This window comes from Kwoniella botswanensis, chromosome 2, assembly GCF_036426115.1.
Source record: "Kwoniella botswanensis chromosome 2, complete sequence".
Taxonomy (NCBI): Eukaryota; Fungi; Basidiomycota; class Tremellomycetes; order Tremellales; family Cryptococcaceae; genus Kwoniella; species Kwoniella botswanensis.
Genome location: NC_088600.1, coordinates 935413 through 954974, shown reverse-complemented (window position 1 = coordinate 954974; position 19562 = coordinate 935413). Strand labels below are relative to the sequence as shown.

Here is a 19562-nt window from a genome sequence, read left to right as displayed (position 1 = left end):
GATCATAAATCATTGATGGGAACTGTATCTTTACGACTAGTCGGTGCTTGGACCACCCAGTTGCGTTCCTCATGTCGTGTTAGTACTCATGTCATCTGTCATTTTGTCTTTCTTGGTCATACTCTCAACACAAACAGTAGAATAGCTTTCTGTTCATCTCGAATCATTACAAATACTGTAAAGAAGTGGTTGGGAAGGGGTATGATTTCAAGTGACATTGTAAATTGAAAATTCATCTAACAAATAACGTGAGATATATAAAAGGGAAAAGAAAGGAAAGGAATGAATAATGTACCTGTCTACCTACCTACCTGTGATTAACTATTGAGAAGGAAAAATTCAGAAACGGAAAAGGGATAAGTCTTCCAAAGAAAAGGAAGATAGAAAAAAAACCAAACTCTAAAATTTATTGGCGTGGCGAGAAAGAGAAACGAGCTATGCAGGATAGAGAAATATGCTAGAGTAAAAGAAAATGCTTGCGGCGTAAATACATGTTATATAGATATGTGAGTTTGTATCGTCCTTGGACGACAGAGCGCGGCAAGATGTTGTTGATGATTTGTTGTATATGTTGATATCGATTCGGAACCTATGCAAATGGGGATAAGGAGTTTTCATGAGAACCTGAGAAAGTTGGATTGAGTCATGTGGTCGAACGGAAGGGAGTTTGAATTTATTTTGAAGCGTTCTTGATAGCCTACGCATTGCCATATCGTCGTCAATACAAGGACATCTTCATCGCTCGGTGATTATACGAGGAGAATGATCACTCACCTGTTGAGCATAAGCTGCATTGGTCTTAGCTCGCTTGTTACCGGATCTCGTTCTACCCCAAGTAACAGCTTGCGATACCCAATCCTGTAAGAGCTCATCTCGTATGGATCCCTTGTAGGCCTCAGCGAAATCACCAATCAAACCGAGGGAAGCAGTGCTGAATGAGTCGCTTCGATCTTCGTCCAACCAACACGTTTTCAGGAATCCCATAATTCCAGATACGTAAGGTTGCATTGCGGAAGCTACATTTCAGTTTGATCTATCAGCTGCGCACGATCGGCTTTGCATTTGGAGTATAATGTTTAACCCACCATCGCTGTCCTTTATACCATTCATAATACCGATGAAGGCATCTACAATGGACTCTCTCATAGTCTGCACAAAGTCAATCATAGCTTCATCACCTGGAGCAGCAGAAGTTGATCCAGCTTGAGAAAGGATGGTCATGGTAGTATCGAGGTAAGGCCTGAATCCACCTCCAATCGCCAAGGCAACTTCACCAATAGTCGTGATAGCATTAGGTTTGACTTGTCTCTGAACTACAGGACTTCGGAGCAGGTCGATGAGCGCAACCATCAATCGTTCGGCGTAAGGAGTCAAGGCTTCGTTGATAGCTCGGGCGATATCACTTCCAACGTATACGGCCGCTTGGGCAACTTGCCAGTCTTCGAAAGAACCAAGAGCGGAGAAGAGGAAAGGGCTGAAAGCATCCATGTATTTGACGAAACCGGCTTCGAGAGCACTGGCTAATCCACCGACGGTAGCAAAAGCATCCTCTAAGACACCAGCATGTTTACCTGAAGCTTGGATAAGGCCTAACAAGTTAGTCATGATTCGGTCGGCGAATGGCGCAGCCATCGATGGTGATCGTCGGATGAAAGATTGGATGACGACACAAAGGTTGATCTGCATATCGTTCCAGTTGTTTCGATCGTCCATGCCTACCAACTGGTTCTGCATGCCCAAAAGAGCTTCTTGTCGAGCGAGCATGGCAACAGCGACTTCCTGAACAACTGGGAGAGTATCATTGGCGGATGAGCCGAGGAATACGGATATCGTTTGGTAAGCGGCACTTCGACTGTTGGCGTGGTTGGTGGGTCTTTCGGCAATAGGCATTAACTCCTTCAGTATACCAGAGTAGTATTCGGACATGGGCGATGTCTGCACATCATCCCCTAACAGATCGGCATCGCCTGAAATCTGTACCACTAAGCTGTTGAGAGCAGCACAACAACTGTTGCAAGTTCGAGGAGAAGCGTTGAGGCCGATGACGAGAGCAGTGATGAGGTTTCGAAGGTGAACTGCGGGATCGATGACTTGAAGCATGTTCTCACAGATCTTGCTTAATGTCCAAGCAACCGTATCTCGTACTTGCAGACTAGGGTCGGATTGCATCATTCCGATAAGAGCACCGAGTGCTTGAGTGACAAGAGGAGCAAGGACTTCAGGATCAGGACCATCAAGGATCGAACCGAAAGCCATGACAGCAGCTTCTCGACGTTGCCAGTCGGATTGTGTTATACCAGCTTCCACGAATGGTACGACCGGTTGGACAATATCATTACCAACATTGTTGGCGAGTAATTCTAAACAACAACCAGCAGCCATTGCTTTTGTCCAATCATCTTCGTCATCATCTTCGTTCTGTTGACAAAGTAATTCGAGAAGTACAGGAAGGATATCGGGAAGAGCAGCTTTGGCGAAACCTTTCGATACGTAGAGTGGCTGTTCTCCTTCTTCGTATGCCTGTCACAAGTCAGCGAAGCCAACAATTCTGAAAACTCACCTCCATCGCCGCCTGAGCCAAGTCAATTTCCTCTTCACACACTGTACTCCAGAACTCGATGGCTTGAAGGGCAACGGGTTCCTCGTGATGTTTCATACCCATGATTGTCAACTGGGTGTTCGATCAGCTACAATCTGACTTTTCTATCTATAGTAGACTCACTCCAAAGAGAGCTCGTTCCATGTAGAAATCCATCTTTTCGTAGTACAAATGCATTATTCTAACGAGACATTCGAAGGCACCAACTTGGACTGTGACTGCTGGGCTCTGAGTAGCCTCGCATACTACTTGCATGATGTAATTTCGTTCGCCCTGCGAGGTTAACAGCGTAAGTGATCCGACACCGAGGAAAGAAGGGATAAGGCGATTTACCTCTCGTTCAAAGTTGTCCCTGATGAATTCTAACGAGTTGAGTAAAGCCTGGATAGCAGCATGCTGCACTTCATGACTGGGTTCCTCCTTTCTAGCTCCTTGTACGACGGCAGTGAGAATCTCATTCGATCGTGCAGAAAGAATTTCGGGATCCTACGTAAAGATTGAAGAAGCACGTCAGAGATGGAACCGATTTTGGGGAGAGATATAGATAGATAGAACTACTTACAATCACTTCACAAATGAATCCGACAGCTTGGAGAGTAGCCACCCTCAACCCTTGGTTCTCCTGATTACCTACAAACTCCAGTAATTGAGGAATCAATTCTGGCCATTTGCTAACTGGTAATTCGATTGCTGCAATTGCTGATACACAGGTAGCGGCGACTGCACCTGCACGATGTTGAGGTGAACCAAGAGTTGAGAGTACAGATTGTTTCAATGGTGCTGTTGCTGTATCCGGAAGTGATAACCATCTTTCTGTCAATTGAGGTTGATTTATGGCGTCCTACAGTTGATTAACCATACCAAAGTGAGCGAGATGGCCAGCACGGGGTAAGGTGAAGAAAGGATGAGCTCACCCTAGCGGCGATAGCGTTCTTGAATGCCAGACCTGCAGCATAACGGACGTTCAAGTCTTGTGATTCATTTGCTAATTCTACTGCGAGTGTGTGAAGGTATCCGTGCTATCATGATCCCCATACATAACATCAGCTTGAGATTTGTATCAGATCTCTGGAAGGGAACATACGAAATTATCCCTGGCGGCGGCTTCGAGTTGCTGGGTAGCTGATTCTCGAGCCGCTTGATCTATTGGTAGGATATAACGAGTGAGTTTGACCTATAAATAGTATAAGGAAAGGCGGCAAATGACCACTTACTGGGCGACAAGGAATCTTGGAGCAGCTGAGCCGCGTTCATTTTGATGATCTTTAGAGTGGGAGCTGAAGGAAGATTTATAGGATGCTTGGTGGTCCGGTATTGCTTGATTTCGAGAGGAGTTGGAAGATAAGGAGGGTAAGGTGTTGCAAATTTGATTGAGTGGAATGTATGGTATGTGAGAAAAGGATGAGTATGAAATCCACTGGACGATGATGATCTTCGGTGTGTCTGTAACTGACAGAGAGCTATACCAAACAAATCCCATCCTTCTACGGTGTGCGGTGTACGGCGTACAGTGTATCGTACAAACGCGTAACGTGGTAGGATAGATTTGGGATAAATTATGGAAAAATACGCATATCAAGAAATCCTCCTGCATTTAAGCTATGACGTCTTGGCAAGTGGCACGCAGTCGATGGAGAGGAAAAGGTGGAATCTGAGTTCCCGCCCTTCCTTCCTTCTTTGTGGTGTATAGAAGGCTCCACGATCAAAGCATTGATATCCGAGGTACATGGTCCAGATGCGTAGGTACTCAGGCAGCAAACATGGCATGCCGATGTATGAATGAGCTTTCGAAACTAATGTCAGACAGGTGATGGATACGAAAATACCGACATCGTTTCATCACTTGAGCGTATGTCCAGGCGAACGTGCCCATATTGGGTTGATGGTCCTGTCCTGTCCAGATCGATTTGTCATATCTACCAGTTCCACTTTCATGCAGAACTATAGCGAATAGGCGGTAAGTGGAATGAAGTGGCAGAGAAGATCGCAAGTCATCGTTTGATTTATGGGGCACCACATGATCCAAACTTGTGTTTTGATATTTCCTCTGAAATTCGAGAGATGGCATGTCTTCCTCAACGGGTACCGAGCCCAACTGAAGAACGTTGAACATTACCTTTTTCACTGCGTAGAATATCGAGATAGACTGAGACCAAGCTAGTCACTTCTCGACATCGATACGAACCCCAAACTGGAACATCTGTTAAACTTAAAAACAATCAGTGGAAATGGAAGATCCATCAGGCTGGTCGTTGACCGAATCTGATCCTCAGGTGTTTACCCAACTATTGAAAGATTTAGGTGTGAAAGGTCTACAAGTTGTGAGTATCATCTTTGACCAAATTCTATCACCGTTACGATCGGATTAAAAGAATGGTAGATTGTTAGAGTATGGATGCTTATCACTCTTTCGCAATGTTGTAGGACGACCTGTATTCACTTGACGAAGCGACACTCTCCACACTCAAACCTATACATGCCCTGATATTCCTCTTCAAGTATGTCGAACCTTCTGCGAGTGAATCAGAGGGGACGAGTGGCGTAGAAGTAGATCCTCTAGATACGGGTGTATGGTTTGCTAATCAGGTGGGTTAACAATAACTCTTATATGTGGTACGGAACGAGCGTAATCATACAAACGATTAAGGCTATGACTTGATGAGTATCTCGCTAATTCCTGTTCCACCTTTCACAACAGGTCATCAATAATTCTTGTGGTACTGTGGCTGCCTTGAACGCTGTAAGCATCTTCTCACATGGTCTTCCAGTGACATGAATCTGAAGTTGACATTGGTTTGGCAGGTTATGAACATCCCCACCCAGGAGTCTCAACATGCCGAAGAATCAATAGAACTAGGTGTGAGTGGTCACCTGCCATCTCGGTTTTCATACCAAAACTCAGAACAGCTGATGATGGTCGCAGGAAGAATTGGGTAATTTGAGGGAATTTGGAGCTGGTATGGAATCGCTAGAGTGAGTTGGACTATATTCGAATAGCTTCAATTGGCCATACCAACCTCTACACCCTCAATCAAGTCCGACATTGATCAAGTTCCTCCTCGCAGTCTAGGTCATCTGATATCTTCCTCGCCTCATATCCGAGAAGTCCACAACTCTTTCTCCAAATCTTCCCCTTTCTCAATGGATCCCTCCGCCTTCCCCGAAAGGGAGGAAGAAGACGCTTATCATTTCATTGCGTACTTACCTATCAATGGGATATTGTACGAGTTGGACGGACTGAGGAGAAACCCAATTATGCATTCACCGATAGATGAGGAGAATGGCGATTGGCTGAATAATGCTAGAGAGACTGTTGAAGGGAGGATAGCGACTTATCCACCTGGTTCGGTGAGCCATCCTACACTTCAAATTTCACATTAATATTCAATCAACTGCTGATGAATTATGTTCATCTAATTCATCAGTTGATGTTCAATCTCCTCTGTATTCGATCATCACCCCTCCCTCGACTTCAACGACAACTGAATGATCCCTCGACAAATCAGACGGAGAAGTACCAAATTCAAGATCAACTAGAACACGAGTTGAGTAAATCGAATAGAGGGCAATTGGAGAATACCCTGAGAAGGAATAATTTGTTACCTGTCGTATTTCAGTTATTCAAGGGATTAGGAGAGAGTGGTCTAGCTGGTGAGTTAGATAAATACAGGAAAAACATACAAAACCACAATATGGACCGCTTGGTTGAGGGTCAGGTAACGTGATGAGTAGCGTCGCTGATCTATTCCACCTATTGATCATTGTAGGTAAAGCGGTGGAAGAGGCTCGTGCAAAAGGTAAAGAAAGGAGAGAAAAGAGGTTAGCTAAAGGTGAAGAAGATGATTGATGATAATCACTGCATTTGTATACCTGTTTGAATTGGTTTGATACAATGATCAATGATCAACATCTGCATATCATGCATAGCTATATAGCGTTTATACGTATATCGACAGTGGTACAGAGAATGTCCTTTCTGCGACGGTATATAATGAACGGAACGGTTGTGAAAGGCTAGTTCAATCCAAAGGAAGAATAACGGCCACGGACAGCTTTGAGGCTTTGAGATTCCGTTAAGCCAACCCCGCTTAAAGCGCATGAAGGTTTTATAAATGCGTATCAAACAGACATGCATTCGGATATGGCACGACGAGGGTTGACTAATCGGTCATCCACTCATCGCAAGATGTTTTAGAGAAACTCAGAATGAAAACAGATATTGGGACACAAAATGGTAAGATTGAGCAGAAAACTGTTGCTCTCATTTCAGTCGATGTCGTCGTGGTATCGGTGACCACACCTTGAATGAGATGCCATTTCTGTCAGTATTACCAGAGAATGATGATTGATCAACGAGACGCTAAACAAGTATACCTCAATCCTATTCAAATTTCTAATGCATCGTATTCATCCACATTTATGCTATTCCACTCCAACTATAATCTCTATTCTACACTTCGCCGTTTAGTGGTGAGCGTCAGCCTTGGGCAAATCCTTTTCCAAGAACTTCAAGTATTCCTCGGCAGACTCTCCACCTTCGGCATCGGTAGCGGTAGCAGTGGCCTTGGGGGCCGATCCACCAATGACAGGTTCCTCAGCGTCGAATTTGGATAATTCAGAGGCGAGGTCTGAAGGGAGGGTAGGGGCGGAGGGAGCCTTGGGAGCAGAGTAAGTTCGGACGGATCCTACATGGGCGTCGGCGGACTATATGAGGAGAGGTCAGGTGTTTTAGTGTTTGAGCCGAACAGATGCAGATTGATAGATGTTTCGATTTCTCGTTTGTTTATGACGGACGGTAGCGGGAACCAGCTGGGAGAAAAGGAGAAACTCACTTTGGCAGCGGGCTTGTAAGATTTAAGTTGGTTGACGTATAAATCTTGAACGAGGTCTGTATGCAGGTGAAGAAAAATGAGCAAATAGTTCTATCTCATCTTCGATATATCGTCCATGATTCCCTTCATCTGTTACATCTTCCCAACAGGAACAGATCATCATGGATCTTGCATTCCGCCCCCCAACACTCCACCGTCCGCTTGTCTCCTAGCATGTACGCAGTGATCCAGCCACAACACTCACCCATCTTAACGGCCGATACGGTCAAAGATCGAGTGAAAGAAGGAGCAGCTCGTTGAGCCTATAAGCCATACAATATATTAGCTATCCCATTTCCGTTCCCCTTGACATGTCCAAGCTGAAACTGTATACGCACGGTAAGTCGGAGGATAGAAGCCATCTTGAATCTGCTTTTTTTTCGTTTTGTGAGTGGTGACTACTAAAGATCAAGTGAACCTTTTTGATATTAACGAAGAGGTGGATTAGGGTAACGACGACGACCCGAAAGGGTGAGGTGAGAGCGAGTGAGAGAGACGGAACAAACGGATACAATCTGAATCAGCATGCCTAGCACAGTTTGACGGCCGAACACTCCTGACTCATGCCTATATTTTTTTGCCGAATCGCGGGGTCCTCCGCCTCTGAACGCGTCGATGGTCAGCCATTCTTCGTTAGTTGTAATGTCGTCACGTCCAATTCCACTCAACATTTCAACCTTACTTTGTTTCCAGCCATATCCTCGCCCTCAACAAGCTTCAAGGGAAAGCACAATGGGTATAAAAGGTAAGCTATTTCTTCAGGATCGATCGATCTTTCGCAATAGCTAACACATGTTTCATCTATAGGTCTCACCGCTCTGCTGAGCGAAAACGCACCGAGATGTATGAAGGAACATGAGATGAAGACTGTATGTAGAATTACAATTCAGCTTCCTCCAATGCCATAAAAGCCTAGACATGAAAGCTGACCTTTCATATTGTAGCTCTTTGGGAGAAAGGTAGCTATTGACGCTTCCATGTAAGTTGCCCATCCTTGCTTCGCCTGTTCTCAGCCAAAGGAAGGAAGGAAGGAAGGAAGAGATGGTCACCCGGTAGAAATCTCCATATGATCTGATCATTGACTACCTACTTTACTGATCTCTATACGCTTCATACAGGTCGATCTACCAGTTCCTCATCGCAGTGAGACAGCAAGACGGTCAGATGTTGATGAATGAAAGTGGAGATGTAACCAGGTGAGTCTACCTGTGCCATGAACTCCATCCAGCATGACGAAAGAGCAAGCTGGCATGGCGATGCAAGTTTCTGGCAGCTGATTATATCTAATAGTCACTTGATGGGTTTCTTCTACCGTACGATACGAATGGTAGATCACGGGATAAAACCATGTTACATCTTTGATGGTAAACCACCTGAATTAAAGGGTAACGTTGTGAGTAGAAGTTCTAAACATTAGATCACCATTCACTCATTTTCTCCAAAGAGCTACCTCGTTGACCATATACTCTACTAGCTTGCCAAGCGTTTCGCTCGACGAGAAGAAGCCAAAGAAGGTGAAGAAGAAGCACGAGAAACTGGTATGTCTCTATCTGATCAGCTTAGTAGCTTATCCTCTTGGGCGAGCATATAGCTGATATTGATTGTTATGAACAGGTACGGCTGAAGATATTGATAAGCTGGCTAGAAGACAGGTCAGAGTGACGAAAGAGCATAATGAGGAATGTAAGAAGTTATTGGCTTTGATGGGTATACCGGTGGTGACGGTAAGCTAGCTTATAAACATCTGTATCCCCTTCTGATATGATAGCTGATTCAATTACATACAGGCGCCAGGAGAAGCTGAAGCCCAATGCGCTGAACTTGCACGAGCAGGAAAGGTCAGTTGATCGGTACTTGAGATCTCCACGGCACATAGCTGATGAAATCCTTATAGGTATACGCTGCTGGTTCCGAAGATATGGACACTCTCACTTTCCACACGCCCATACTCCTCCGACATCTTACTTTCTCAGAAGCCAAGAAAATGCCTATCTCAGAGATCAATCTGGATATAGCATTGCAGGACCTGGACATGACCATGGATCAGGTCAGTATCCGCTTGTAGAGAACAAAAAACAACTTTAGCTAATATTCATTTATCTGGTTCCAGTTTATCGAATTGTGTATTTTACTTGGATGTGATTACCTCGAACCATGCAAAGGGATCGGACCTAAGACTGCCCTCAAGCTCTTGAGGGAACATAACGGCTTAGCGGGAGTAGTCAAGTTTGTGAGAGGTAAAATGGCAGAGAAAGAACAAGAAAATCAGGTGATTGCGTCTCAGCATGACGACGATGACTCGGATAGAGAGAGCGAAGAAGGTGGAGGGGGCATGATGGTGAATTCAGATGGAGAGGAAGTACCCGTCAGTAGTCCCGTCAAGAAATCACCAGCGAAGAAAAAGAAGAAGGTGACTAGTTCCGGTATGCAAATTCCTGAACATTGGCCTTGGGAAGAGGCCAAACAGTTGTTCATCACTCCTGATGTGGTGAAAGGAGCAGATTTAGATGTGGGTAACATAGCGCGAAGTCACATACATATTCAGTGTGCTAGGCTGATATGAAGTGATGATTTTTACAGCTCGAATGGAAAGCACCTGATGTAGAGGGATTAGTAGAGTTTTTATGTCGAGATAAAGGTTTCAAGTAAGTCAACTACAATTTACACCGGTAAGGCAGTCGAAGCTGATATATGTGTGATGGGCAATAGCGAAGATAGGGTTAGAGCGGGAGCAGCCAAATTAGCCAAGATGTTAGCCGCTAAACAACAAGGTAGACTGGATGGCTTCTTCACTGTTAAACCTAAAGATTCTAGTACAAGTAAACCCGCTACTGGAGGAAAGAGGAAAGGCGATGAGAAGGATAAAGGCGGAGCTAAGAAGAAGGGAAAGAAGTAAAGATAATCACAGCACTGGGCGTCGAGCCTGAGATGATTCGATATTATTGTATAATATGAGAGTAACTTGTGCAAACAAACCAAGCAATCCGAGGGTTTACGTATACATGATTGCGGATTGATCGAATTTGACGAGACTATGCAATGCATCAAAAGCCAGATATACTATTATATATGATTATGAAGTAGATTATCTCACTACCAGATCATCATTCTTGATGTCTCGGATCACGCACTACCTCTTTTCCTCCTCTCTTCCTCCCAAGCTTCCCTCCCATCTTTACCCTCATCAAACCTAAACATCGGTAAATCCAACAAAACACTTCTCTTCAACCACTCCGGGAACCTAGCATATAAGGAAGGAGGGAAAGGGATGATTATACTTGTTCTTTTGAGGTATGATTTGTAATTTGACCAAATATCATTTTCAGCTTCAGGTAACGAAAAGCCCCGTTCCCCTGCGGAAGTCGAGTTGGAGGAAGAAGGGTAGGACATTAAGAAGTATTTCTTGGCTGTGGGTTTTTCAGCTGTAGGCAGGCCCGAGGCGAACAACAGAAGGACCATGGTGAATAAGGGTGCTAGGATGGCGGCGTATTGGGCGGATTTCGCTGATTTAGGTAGAGCACCGTTGGTCGTTGGTGTCACTGTTGGGTCATGATATGTGTCAGCTACTGAACATGATATATGTGTGGCCTCGATCGTTGATAAGTCTACTCACAACACAATAACCAGAGCCCCCAGTGTAAGGTGATTTCACCAAAGTAAGGAGGATGACTGAACAAAACAATCATGGCACATTCAGCTGTGTTTCACTAATCCTGATAACTTACTCAGTTGTAACTAAACTCACCGAGAGAAATACCATAATCCTTTGGTACAGGGTTTACCCTTAGGTGGGTTTGATGATTTGAACATGTACTATCGGTAGACACAAAGGTGATTAGCCATTTTGTGAACAATCCATGGATCATGAGTGCTGCCTGGATATGGATTTGGATACTACTACTGATACACGTCACTTACCTTCTGAATATCACCTACTGCCTCCCAAAATAACCCGATAGCAAACAGTATAATCCCAATTATATCAGTTGCTTTTCCAAAAAAAGGATCCCCCGATCTAAGTGGGGAAGATACAGCAGGTGAATTGAGGATGACTACTGGCAAGGCTAAAGACGCATATTTATGATTTCAGCTCCAGGGAATCAGTCAAGTTATGGCCCGAATTCATTTGTTTCACTTACATACTACCCATATCCAGACTATCTGTCCTACCCAGAACCCGGCGAATTTGAAAAAATGATTTCTGATATCGTCGAACCGTGTATCACCTATACCATCCTTCCATCATCAGTTGATTCCCGATGATTGTCATTTGGAGTAGATTGAGGATTAAGCCGACTCACTACCTGTCTTGAGTACTCTGAATAAAAGGAAGCCTGCTAATCTCGCTGCCCAGAGCATCGTTAATACCGAAGCCCTGGTTATCCAATATGGATAAAAAATCAGCACAGCTTCTGTGACGACTGTTCATGATATACTTCTTTCCACTTACACGATGTTCCTGTCATGAGTACGAAGTCACCATAGATTATGTTAGTACAGAGTACGAATGATGTGATCGAATCATTTTATGTTCGACCTGACATACCTGGCTGTATAAGCTATAAAACCAAGATAAATGAACTATCAGCCTTAGTATCATGGGAGACCTCACAATCATAGAGAGAGAGAGAGAGGGAACCACTCACTACCACCTGTCGTTAGAGTGATCAAAGCCAGTATGAAGAAGTTGGAACCCCCCGTGAAGCTATTCAGTTCACCCAACAATTTTGTAATCAGTAAACTGTCACTTCGGTCTATCTGTTCTTTCCTGTCTTGCACGGAATTACCACTCACTCTGTCACCTTGTCAAACTACAGTCGTTTCAATAACCCAGCACGACATGAGGATCAGCACAAGATCAAAACATCCCTCCGTGTAGGGTACACCTCTTATATCCTCAGTTACCATCGGTATGTACTCACCTTGAACGTCCAGGCTATAGCAAATCCCAACATCTGCCAAGCGAGGGTAATCAAGAACGATATCGTGAGGTTGTATTGATCTATAATTTGATACGTGGGTGACATCTTGATCAAGTTTCACCTTGGAAGGTAACAGGTCACAATGATCAGGCTCGACTTGAGGTGTTCAGAAGGTGATGATCTAGTTGTTCGTTTTGGGTTGAGGTATAAGATGCGATGGGAGAAACTCAGATGTTACGAATACCAGTAAAGCATTCGATTGAGATTCGGTCCAAGCTGATTTATATCTACAGTATCCTCCTGTTGTGTTCACACATATATATGTCTATTCTGATCAGTTCCAGTTGAACGGTCTCTAATGACCATGGCCGTGACCATTAGTCACCCAAATATGGAAAAAGGGCAAACAGCGGTGACATAATTCCCAAACCTGCCGAGGAGTGATGTAAAATGTTAATGTTGTCGATCGATCATGATTCGTCACCAATCAGGCACCAGTTGGGTACTACCGCCGACATCGGTTTAGCCACTCGTAAAGCATGAACAAGAGGACATGCATGCAATGGTTTTGACAGAATCAAGTATCTATATGAATAAACCTCCTCATCCTCATCCTCGTCGACTTTCATAACATTCGTTCGTAAGTTTGTATCAGACAGAAATGAGTCAACACATTGAAAAGCCCAAATGGAGAATACATATAGTAGCTTCGATACCACTTAACTCCAAACGTCAGTCATGAGTCGCTGTAATCAATTCGAACATTAGCTCTGTTTCGCGGAACCGGCTGACCAGAGTAACACTCACATTCCTCTCCTTGAGCATCTTCAATTCCTTGGGACCTTCAACTTCAGCAGTTCCACCTTTAGCTTCACCAAGCATCTGGGTCAGTCTTTCTTCCACAGCCTTCGACATGCTCTTGGCATCACCGCAGATATAGATATAAGCTCGTTTGTCCACTATCAGGGGTGCAAGTTCAGATCGAAGATCATGGATGAGATCTTGTACGTATACTTTGCCTATAACAGAAGATAACAGGAGAAGAAAACATGAGTTAGCCAAAATAGTAATGAGGCGATTGTAAAACAGTAGCCAGAATCCAAACTCACTTCCATCAGGTTTTTTCATTTCTCTTGAGAAAGCCACTTTCATCCTGAACACTCCTTTGAGTTCCTTCTCATACTCTGGCCATTCATCTTTGTACAAGAAATCCTCATTCGATTTCCTACATCCGTAAAACAAGTACATCGGTGCCCAATCTTTCAACGCGTCAGGTCCATTCTTCTCTATAGCCTTTCGAGCTAGAGCGATACGTTCTTGTACGAATCCTCTGAATGGTGCCACACCCTACACCAGTGACATCGAGGTCAGCGACTACCACTTGAGATTGAATGGGATTGTGAGATAGGATTAGACTCGTGAACTGACGGTACCTGGTCCAATCATGATGATTGGCACTTTAGGCGAAGTGGGTAATCTAAATGTACTTCGTCTGACATGTATAGGGACCTTGTATACATTCTCTTTGACATAACTATTTCTAGGTCCAGCCAGCTTGTATGAAGGGACTTTCTTCATCGTGACCGATTCAAGAGCATTATCCTGTTCGGATGCAGGTGTGTTCGCTCCCGAGTGAGCGTGTTTCACATTCAATATGAAGTTCGTACTGAGACCAAACACCCATCGAGGTTCATGATGGTGAACGGGTGAAGCTGCCGATTGGTATTTGAGGACGACGGCGGTAACGTGAATGGCAGTAGGATGTAACTTGGATGAAGATGAGATCGAATAATATCGAGGTTGTAATCTTGGTATGGAAGATACGATCCTATCGAATGGGATTGGCCATTTGGTCGAACTGAAAGCATTATCGCCATTGGCATCTACAGAATCTCCTACAGCCGCTTGTAACACTTCAGCAAGTTTCAGAGCTGGACCATCGATCTCTGCAGCATATAATTCCTTGTTCGTTCCCCATGCTGTTAATTTCTCTCGAGCGGATTCGGTAGGAGCATATCTAGCTAAGAAAGCGATAGTTTGTCTTGAAGCTATAGCGGAGATATCCAAATAATGTCTGAAGATCGCATCGTATGTCGCAGGAGTAGGGAAAGGTACTTTTGCCAAAGCAGGATCCAAAGATTCGATATCGATTATATTAAATCTCTTATCTTGTGAATCTAAACCTAAGACAGATAACATTCGATCTACTTCGATATCGGGGTTTGAAGGCCAAATTCCAACGTGATCACCATGTTGATAAGACATTCCCGAACCGGTCAAATCGAATTCGATATGAACACAATTCCTATCACCTCCAACGGTGAAAAGTTCTTTGGAAGCTAAGACAGGAGCAGGGTAAGGGTTCTTGATACCGTATCCACCAGAGGGGGTATTGGCTGCACTTGCAGCTAACAAAGCTCGAGGTGAAAGTTCACCATGAAATACTTTTTCGGGTGGATGATCTGTTATTTCAGTGACTAAGAAATCTGCTACATCACCTGAACCACCTTCTTCTACACCCATAATCTTAGAGAACGATTCCCACATTGGATCTTTCCAAGCCAGATAATCTTCTTCCATGGATTTATCATCATCACCTTCACCTCTTTCTCCAATTCTCCTTGCTCCCAATTCACTCAATCGTTTATCTAATTTTCTGGCCACTTCATTGTAGAACTCATAAGTCTTATTTCCCAATCCGAAAACGACATAGTTGAGGTTTTCCAATTTACTCTCACCAAGGGAGAATTCAGGTTCAGGTTCAGAGATCAATTCCATCAATCCTGCTGCGTTATCTGTAGGTTCACCTTCACCGTATGTAGCCATTACGAAGAATACCACTGCGTCTGAAGGGATTTGATCCAAAAGGTTCATATCGTGTTCTTCGGGATCGCAAACCAAGGAGGAAAGACCGAATCGTGATTTGGCTTCTTTAGCAAGTCGGATGGCATATTCTTCAGCTGTACCTGTTTGAGATCCGTAGAATATGACAGCGCGTTTTCCCTATGAGGGGTCGAGATATGCTTAGCATTTGGTGGGTCAAGATGGAAGATAGAACACTGCATTGTAGAGTTAAGAGTAAGAGACACTCACAGCTCTTTCCATCTTCTCTACGAAGTTCCTGGGATCTCCCTCCTCCTCAACCTTCTTAGCTTTACTTGGAGCCGAGCCATTCTGCGTGGAGTCGGCGAAAGGTTTACCGCCGATGAATGGCAGTGATTCTCTGAAGAGGTACAAGAGGGGAAGGGAGACAGTGAGGATGATAATGAGGAGATCGAGTTGAGTGGCCATGGTAGGCAAGTTGTTGATTGCTGATCGCTTGGGCCGAGCCAAAATACCAATGATCGGTTCTTATTGATTTTGACAGCAGATCGAGCTATATGCTAAGCCGATCTGTACTGTATCTGAGTGGAGGATCTCCTCAAGGATAGGATGATCTTATTGTAGACCGTATGCGATAGAATGTACAATCTGTAGATCGCGCTGCAACAACAAACTGGACCGGCCGAAGTTTGAGAGAGGTGACACGATAAAAAATCAAGTGTGAATATAAGTCATGGACCCAAAAAATCGGATGGCGACGGACCACAACAAAACCACGTAAGTTGTGGCTCAGGGTGAAACACGTGGGGAAAGATCAATGCTGAAATTTGAATGTTGACTATTGTGATTGATACATCACCCAGGCAACGAACAACGAGCTAATCATCGCATGGACTCTTGAGATTTACATCACTGGGTGCCATCGGATCATAACAAACCTCTGTACTGCGGATTATACAATGCTGGTGACTACGAATAGTCTGATAGTGGCCGTCGAAATTTCACTTATAGGTGGTGTGGACATTCTAAATCACAGTGCCACCCATCGCATGATCTCGCTCGTCCTTGGAGGGACATTCGGATCGGGGGGACAAGAGATAATCATATCTCAGTGGCATACCCAAGATGGATAAAAGGATGATTATCAAATGCAAGCTCCATCATACGCCCCTGATTGCAACTCTCCAAATCGTTTGTATACCTACACTTCCCCACTTTGATCGATCTGATCCACTGATCTAGACCCTTCATCGACACTACCATACATATACCCTGTAGATCCCGACCGGCTGTTTGCAAAGGATCTCGAAACTCTGTTACGTGTCAATTGCCCTTCGTATATCTTTTTCAACCCTTTCGTCCTGAAAGGCGCCACAGGAATCTAGCATTAGCTCAAGGGTATCTAATCAATGGAAAGACACTGGATGAGGAGTGTTGCTTACTTTCTCGGTTTATACGCTGATCTTATCACTGGTATACGACTAAACCAATCATAACTCCATGAGCAGTTTTCTCGCTCGTGAAAAACGAGGTTTGTTACTAGTTTGACGTACCTGTGCGTATCCACGTAAACATCCGTTTCATCCTGAAATCCAAATTATAAGCATTGGCCAGCTTTTATCCAGATTGATGCAGTGCACTCACGATAATCTCTTTCCCTATCAATTCCTCCACTACGTCTTCCAACGTGACCAACCCCAGTGTTTTACCTTCCTCACCTGGTGTCTCGGTGATGAGCAACACATGGCTACGACCTGTTTGGAAACTATACCAAGAAGAACCTCATTAAGAACTAATATTTTTCGAAGTTAAAGAAACGAATAGCTTACTATGCCATTGCTAAGTCGATCATGTTCAATCAGCATGCTTTGACAACTGATTGGAAGATGAAGTTTGGTGTTGTGATTTGTACTCACCTTCAAGTAATGGTAAATCCGGAGAACACTGAGGCAAGACTTGCGAGACCAAACTTGATGCAGGATGGAGATCTGTAGGATCATATGATACCAAGCTTCGTAGACTGACGTCAAGCAGAAATTGCCACATCAACAACTTTCCATTACATTTGGGAGTACAAGAATGTACTGAACTCACGTCAGACATCCTCTAAGTGTAAGGTTCTAAACGCATCAGCATATGCCTCGTTGAGTGGGCTCCAAAATGGCTGACTCACGTATACGTCGATGTTCGAGTATCGTACACAGGTATACGACTATATCCCTTCTTCAGGATCTATCAAGCACATCGACGTATCAGTATATTGTATATGTCATAACATAGTCTTTCCCGTTAGACTTACTTCCGATACAAGTTCTTCATCCTGGACCAATCCATCCTGAATCAGCTGCATGTCATCTGTATATAAATGCTGTGAAAGTCCCAATAGTACTCACAACGATCCTGTCCGACGACAGAGTGTACATATCTTCCCTAGCTGTCTATTTCACCGCCAATCCCCAGATATGTCAGATGCAGCCATAACCGAAATTTGTTAAAGGTGACATACCATGACACCTCCAACTTTTTTATTTGAAAATTCCAATACACTCCCCAACAATCCCAATTCATCTTCGTTCAACTTATCTTCCACACCTAGACTGACGAAAGTTTTCAGCTCGGCTTTTCGGTAGGTGACTGGATCGGAATGTTTGCCGAGAATATAGTCGAGGATCTACATGAGCCATGTCAAATCCGTCAAAAAAAAAAACCAACAATTGGGGTATCGAACAAGGGAGCTAGGGTTGACGTACCAGTCCTATAGGTTTGGCTATTGGGTACATGAGGACGATCAAAACTTTGATGAGTGGGGTAAAAGTTGATCCTATCGCTAGACCATATCTATCGCATATCGCTGTGTAGTGATGTAGTGCAAAGCAGTGATTCGCATACTGGTCAGTCTGAATCTGCTTTGATCGAATAGTGACACCAAAAGTGTGACTCACACTGTGGTAAGATTCTACGTGGAGAAAGGATCAAATAATGCGCACGATGGTATAATCCATTTTATCAACATTTTATACCAAAATGCTCAATTTCAAGTAATAGAATACCTGCGAGTTGGTGGGTGAAGACGAATGTTCAACTCACTCTCCGAATATGAGCTAGAAACGAGTTTGTGAAGATCAGCTGCTACAAGATTCATTCATTTATCTGCCAATTGAAAATTTGACAAACTCTAATGAAACAGACTGATAATACTCACAATCAGCAATGTGGATCCCAAAACAGCTATTAACCCTCCTCCAACCTATCCTCGCCAAACCCGGAATACCACTTAGCACCACCATCTTTTCGATCGTACCCCTACCACCCGAGCAAGGAGAGGGCAGAGATGGGGATAGCTATACTTACGATTGAATCCAAGAAAATGGGTAAAGAAGTATTGATCAAAGTATTCCCCAATAAGAGCACGACCAACATGGTATGTTTCCCTTTACCTATCAGGTTCAATACTCTGGGAGCCTGTTTGCGCTCTTCGGGTGTACCGGAGATGGCTAATACCTGGAGATTTACCTGGGTGAGAAGTGGTAGATCAGCGGAGGATCTTTTTAGTTGAGTTGGATTAATTTGGCTTGGTTTGGTGTAAGTTGGCGACACAGTACATGTCTTGCATTTCCCAACGAAAAGAAAAACAAAACTTCGAGAACAGAAGAGGATACGATATAAAGTTAGACTCACTGTATCAAGTCCCATTAGACCTAATGTCAATCCTGAAAATACCCCTCCCAGCAATACCAATCCGACGATGATGAGGATGTACCATAGAAAGAGGTTTGAATGTGGATCGACATGGACGTGAGGTTCAGTCTGGACTGGTGGGTCTGCATGGTACAGTCAATGGAATATAGAGTAGGGTCAGCCTTTTTTTGAATCTACCTGCTGGTATAAGTTGCACAAAGTGATGTACAGAAAGGATAAGATAAAAGAAGATGTTATGAAATCATGAGGTCATCTTGCGAATGCTCACGATTGAAAGTCACATTCTTCAAGTGATGCGACGAAGTGATCGAAACCATCTCAATATTGTCCTTCTATCCTCAAAGTTCCAATAAGCTTATTGAATTTTTCTGTCTCCTACTTGACTTGATATTGTTTTATGTCCATCTAGGTCCCAAGATAAGGTAAGGGTACGTTTACTTGAGTCGAGCTCGTATCGTCAAAGTTGGATTCGATCAAAGGATCAAGTTATTTTGGACGTCGACTTTCCTTGATCTTGATTTAAGATGTATCCCAATCGAAAGCAATCAGATAGACGGAAGAAGCATACTTGATACTCTTTCTTCTGTTCATCATGTTCGTGATTTTTGTATGGATTATTCGATTGGTCTCTACACAGACGAGTTATAC

The 19562-nt window shown here is 43.8% G+C and overlaps 8 protein-coding genes across 8 annotated transcripts; 2 read left to right on the top strand and 6 right to left on the bottom strand.

Moving 5' to 3' along the window:
* Positions 1 to 673: 673 nt before the first annotated feature.
* On the bottom strand, positions 674 to 3853 carry L199_007240 (uncharacterized protein; the record flags this gene model as incomplete). Its single annotated transcript, XM_064892934.1, has 10 exons — positions 674 to 697; positions 775 to 1016; positions 1086 to 2520; positions 2603 to 2671; positions 2723 to 2872; positions 2933 to 3085; positions 3162 to 3440; positions 3514 to 3618; positions 3684 to 3742; positions 3814 to 3853. 10 exons carry the CDS (start codon positions 3851 to 3853, stop codon positions 674 to 676), a joined length of 2556 nt encoding a protein of 851 aa, XP_064749006.1.
* A 974-nt stretch (positions 3854 to 4827) lies between these two features.
* Positions 4828 to 6446, top strand: L199_007239 (uncharacterized protein; the record flags this gene model as incomplete). Its single annotated transcript, XM_064892933.1, has 8 exons — positions 4828 to 4920; positions 5024 to 5185; positions 5298 to 5339; positions 5402 to 5458; positions 5523 to 5572; positions 5665 to 5947; positions 6025 to 6250; positions 6367 to 6446. The coding sequence occupies 8 exons, from the start codon at positions 4828 to 4830 to the stop codon at positions 6444 to 6446; spliced, it is 993 nt and encodes a 330-aa protein (XP_064749005.1).
* Positions 6447 to 7063: 617 nt separating this feature from the next.
* Positions 7064 to 7832, bottom strand: L199_007238 (uncharacterized protein; the record flags this gene model as incomplete). The annotated part of the gene is made up of 4 exons (XM_064892932.1): positions 7064 to 7303; positions 7432 to 7487; positions 7676 to 7733; positions 7809 to 7832. The coding sequence occupies 4 exons, from the start codon at positions 7830 to 7832 to the stop codon at positions 7064 to 7066; spliced, it is 378 nt and encodes a 125-aa protein (XP_064749004.1).
* Positions 7833 to 8202: 370 nt separating this feature from the next.
* Positions 8203 to 10366, top strand: L199_007237 (flap endonuclease 1; the record flags this gene model as incomplete). Its single annotated transcript, XM_064892931.1, has 12 exons — positions 8203 to 8215; positions 8278 to 8339; positions 8415 to 8449; positions 8589 to 8666; positions 8761 to 8863; positions 8945 to 9008; positions 9085 to 9194; positions 9258 to 9308; positions 9365 to 9517; positions 9581 to 9979; positions 10051 to 10115; positions 10180 to 10366. 12 exons carry the CDS (start codon positions 8203 to 8205, stop codon positions 10364 to 10366), a joined length of 1320 nt encoding a protein of 439 aa, XP_064749003.1.
* A 227-nt stretch (positions 10367 to 10593) lies between these two features.
* On the bottom strand, positions 10594 to 11829 carry L199_007236 (uncharacterized protein; the record flags this gene model as incomplete). The annotated part of the gene is made up of 6 exons (XM_064892930.1): positions 10594 to 11009; positions 11084 to 11139; positions 11216 to 11283; positions 11389 to 11534; positions 11610 to 11696; positions 11772 to 11829. 6 exons carry the CDS (start codon positions 11827 to 11829, stop codon positions 10594 to 10596), a joined length of 831 nt encoding a protein of 276 aa, XP_064749002.1.
* Positions 11830 to 11991: 162 nt separating this feature from the next.
* On the bottom strand, positions 11992 to 12497 carry L199_007235 (uncharacterized protein; the record flags this gene model as incomplete). The annotated part of the gene is made up of 4 exons (XM_064892929.1): positions 11992 to 12029; positions 12117 to 12175; positions 12265 to 12281; positions 12393 to 12497. The coding sequence occupies 4 exons, from the start codon at positions 12495 to 12497 to the stop codon at positions 11992 to 11994; spliced, it is 219 nt and encodes a 72-aa protein (XP_064749001.1).
* Positions 12498 to 13111: 614 nt separating this feature from the next.
* Positions 13112 to 15683, bottom strand: L199_007234 (uncharacterized protein; the record flags this gene model as incomplete). The annotated part of the gene is made up of 5 exons (XM_064892928.1): positions 13112 to 13138; positions 13200 to 13411; positions 13502 to 13739; positions 13821 to 15395; positions 15486 to 15683. The coding sequence occupies 5 exons, from the start codon at positions 15681 to 15683 to the stop codon at positions 13112 to 13114; spliced, it is 2250 nt and encodes a 749-aa protein (XP_064749000.1).
* A 733-nt stretch (positions 15684 to 16416) lies between these two features.
* L199_007233 (uncharacterized protein) lies at positions 16417 to 19231 on the bottom strand (the record flags this gene model as incomplete). Its single annotated transcript, XM_064892927.1, has 17 exons — positions 16417 to 16576; positions 16658 to 16696; positions 16769 to 16800; positions 16860 to 16980; positions 17045 to 17054; positions 17132 to 17235; positions 17389 to 17447; positions 17515 to 17535; positions 17609 to 17653; positions 17722 to 17886; positions 17966 to 18066; positions 18158 to 18171; positions 18303 to 18316; positions 18418 to 18462; positions 18567 to 18728; positions 18894 to 19036; positions 19183 to 19231. 17 exons carry the CDS (start codon positions 19229 to 19231, stop codon positions 16417 to 16419), a joined length of 1284 nt encoding a protein of 427 aa, XP_064748999.1.
* Between the last annotated feature and the right edge of the window lie 331 nt (positions 19232 to 19562).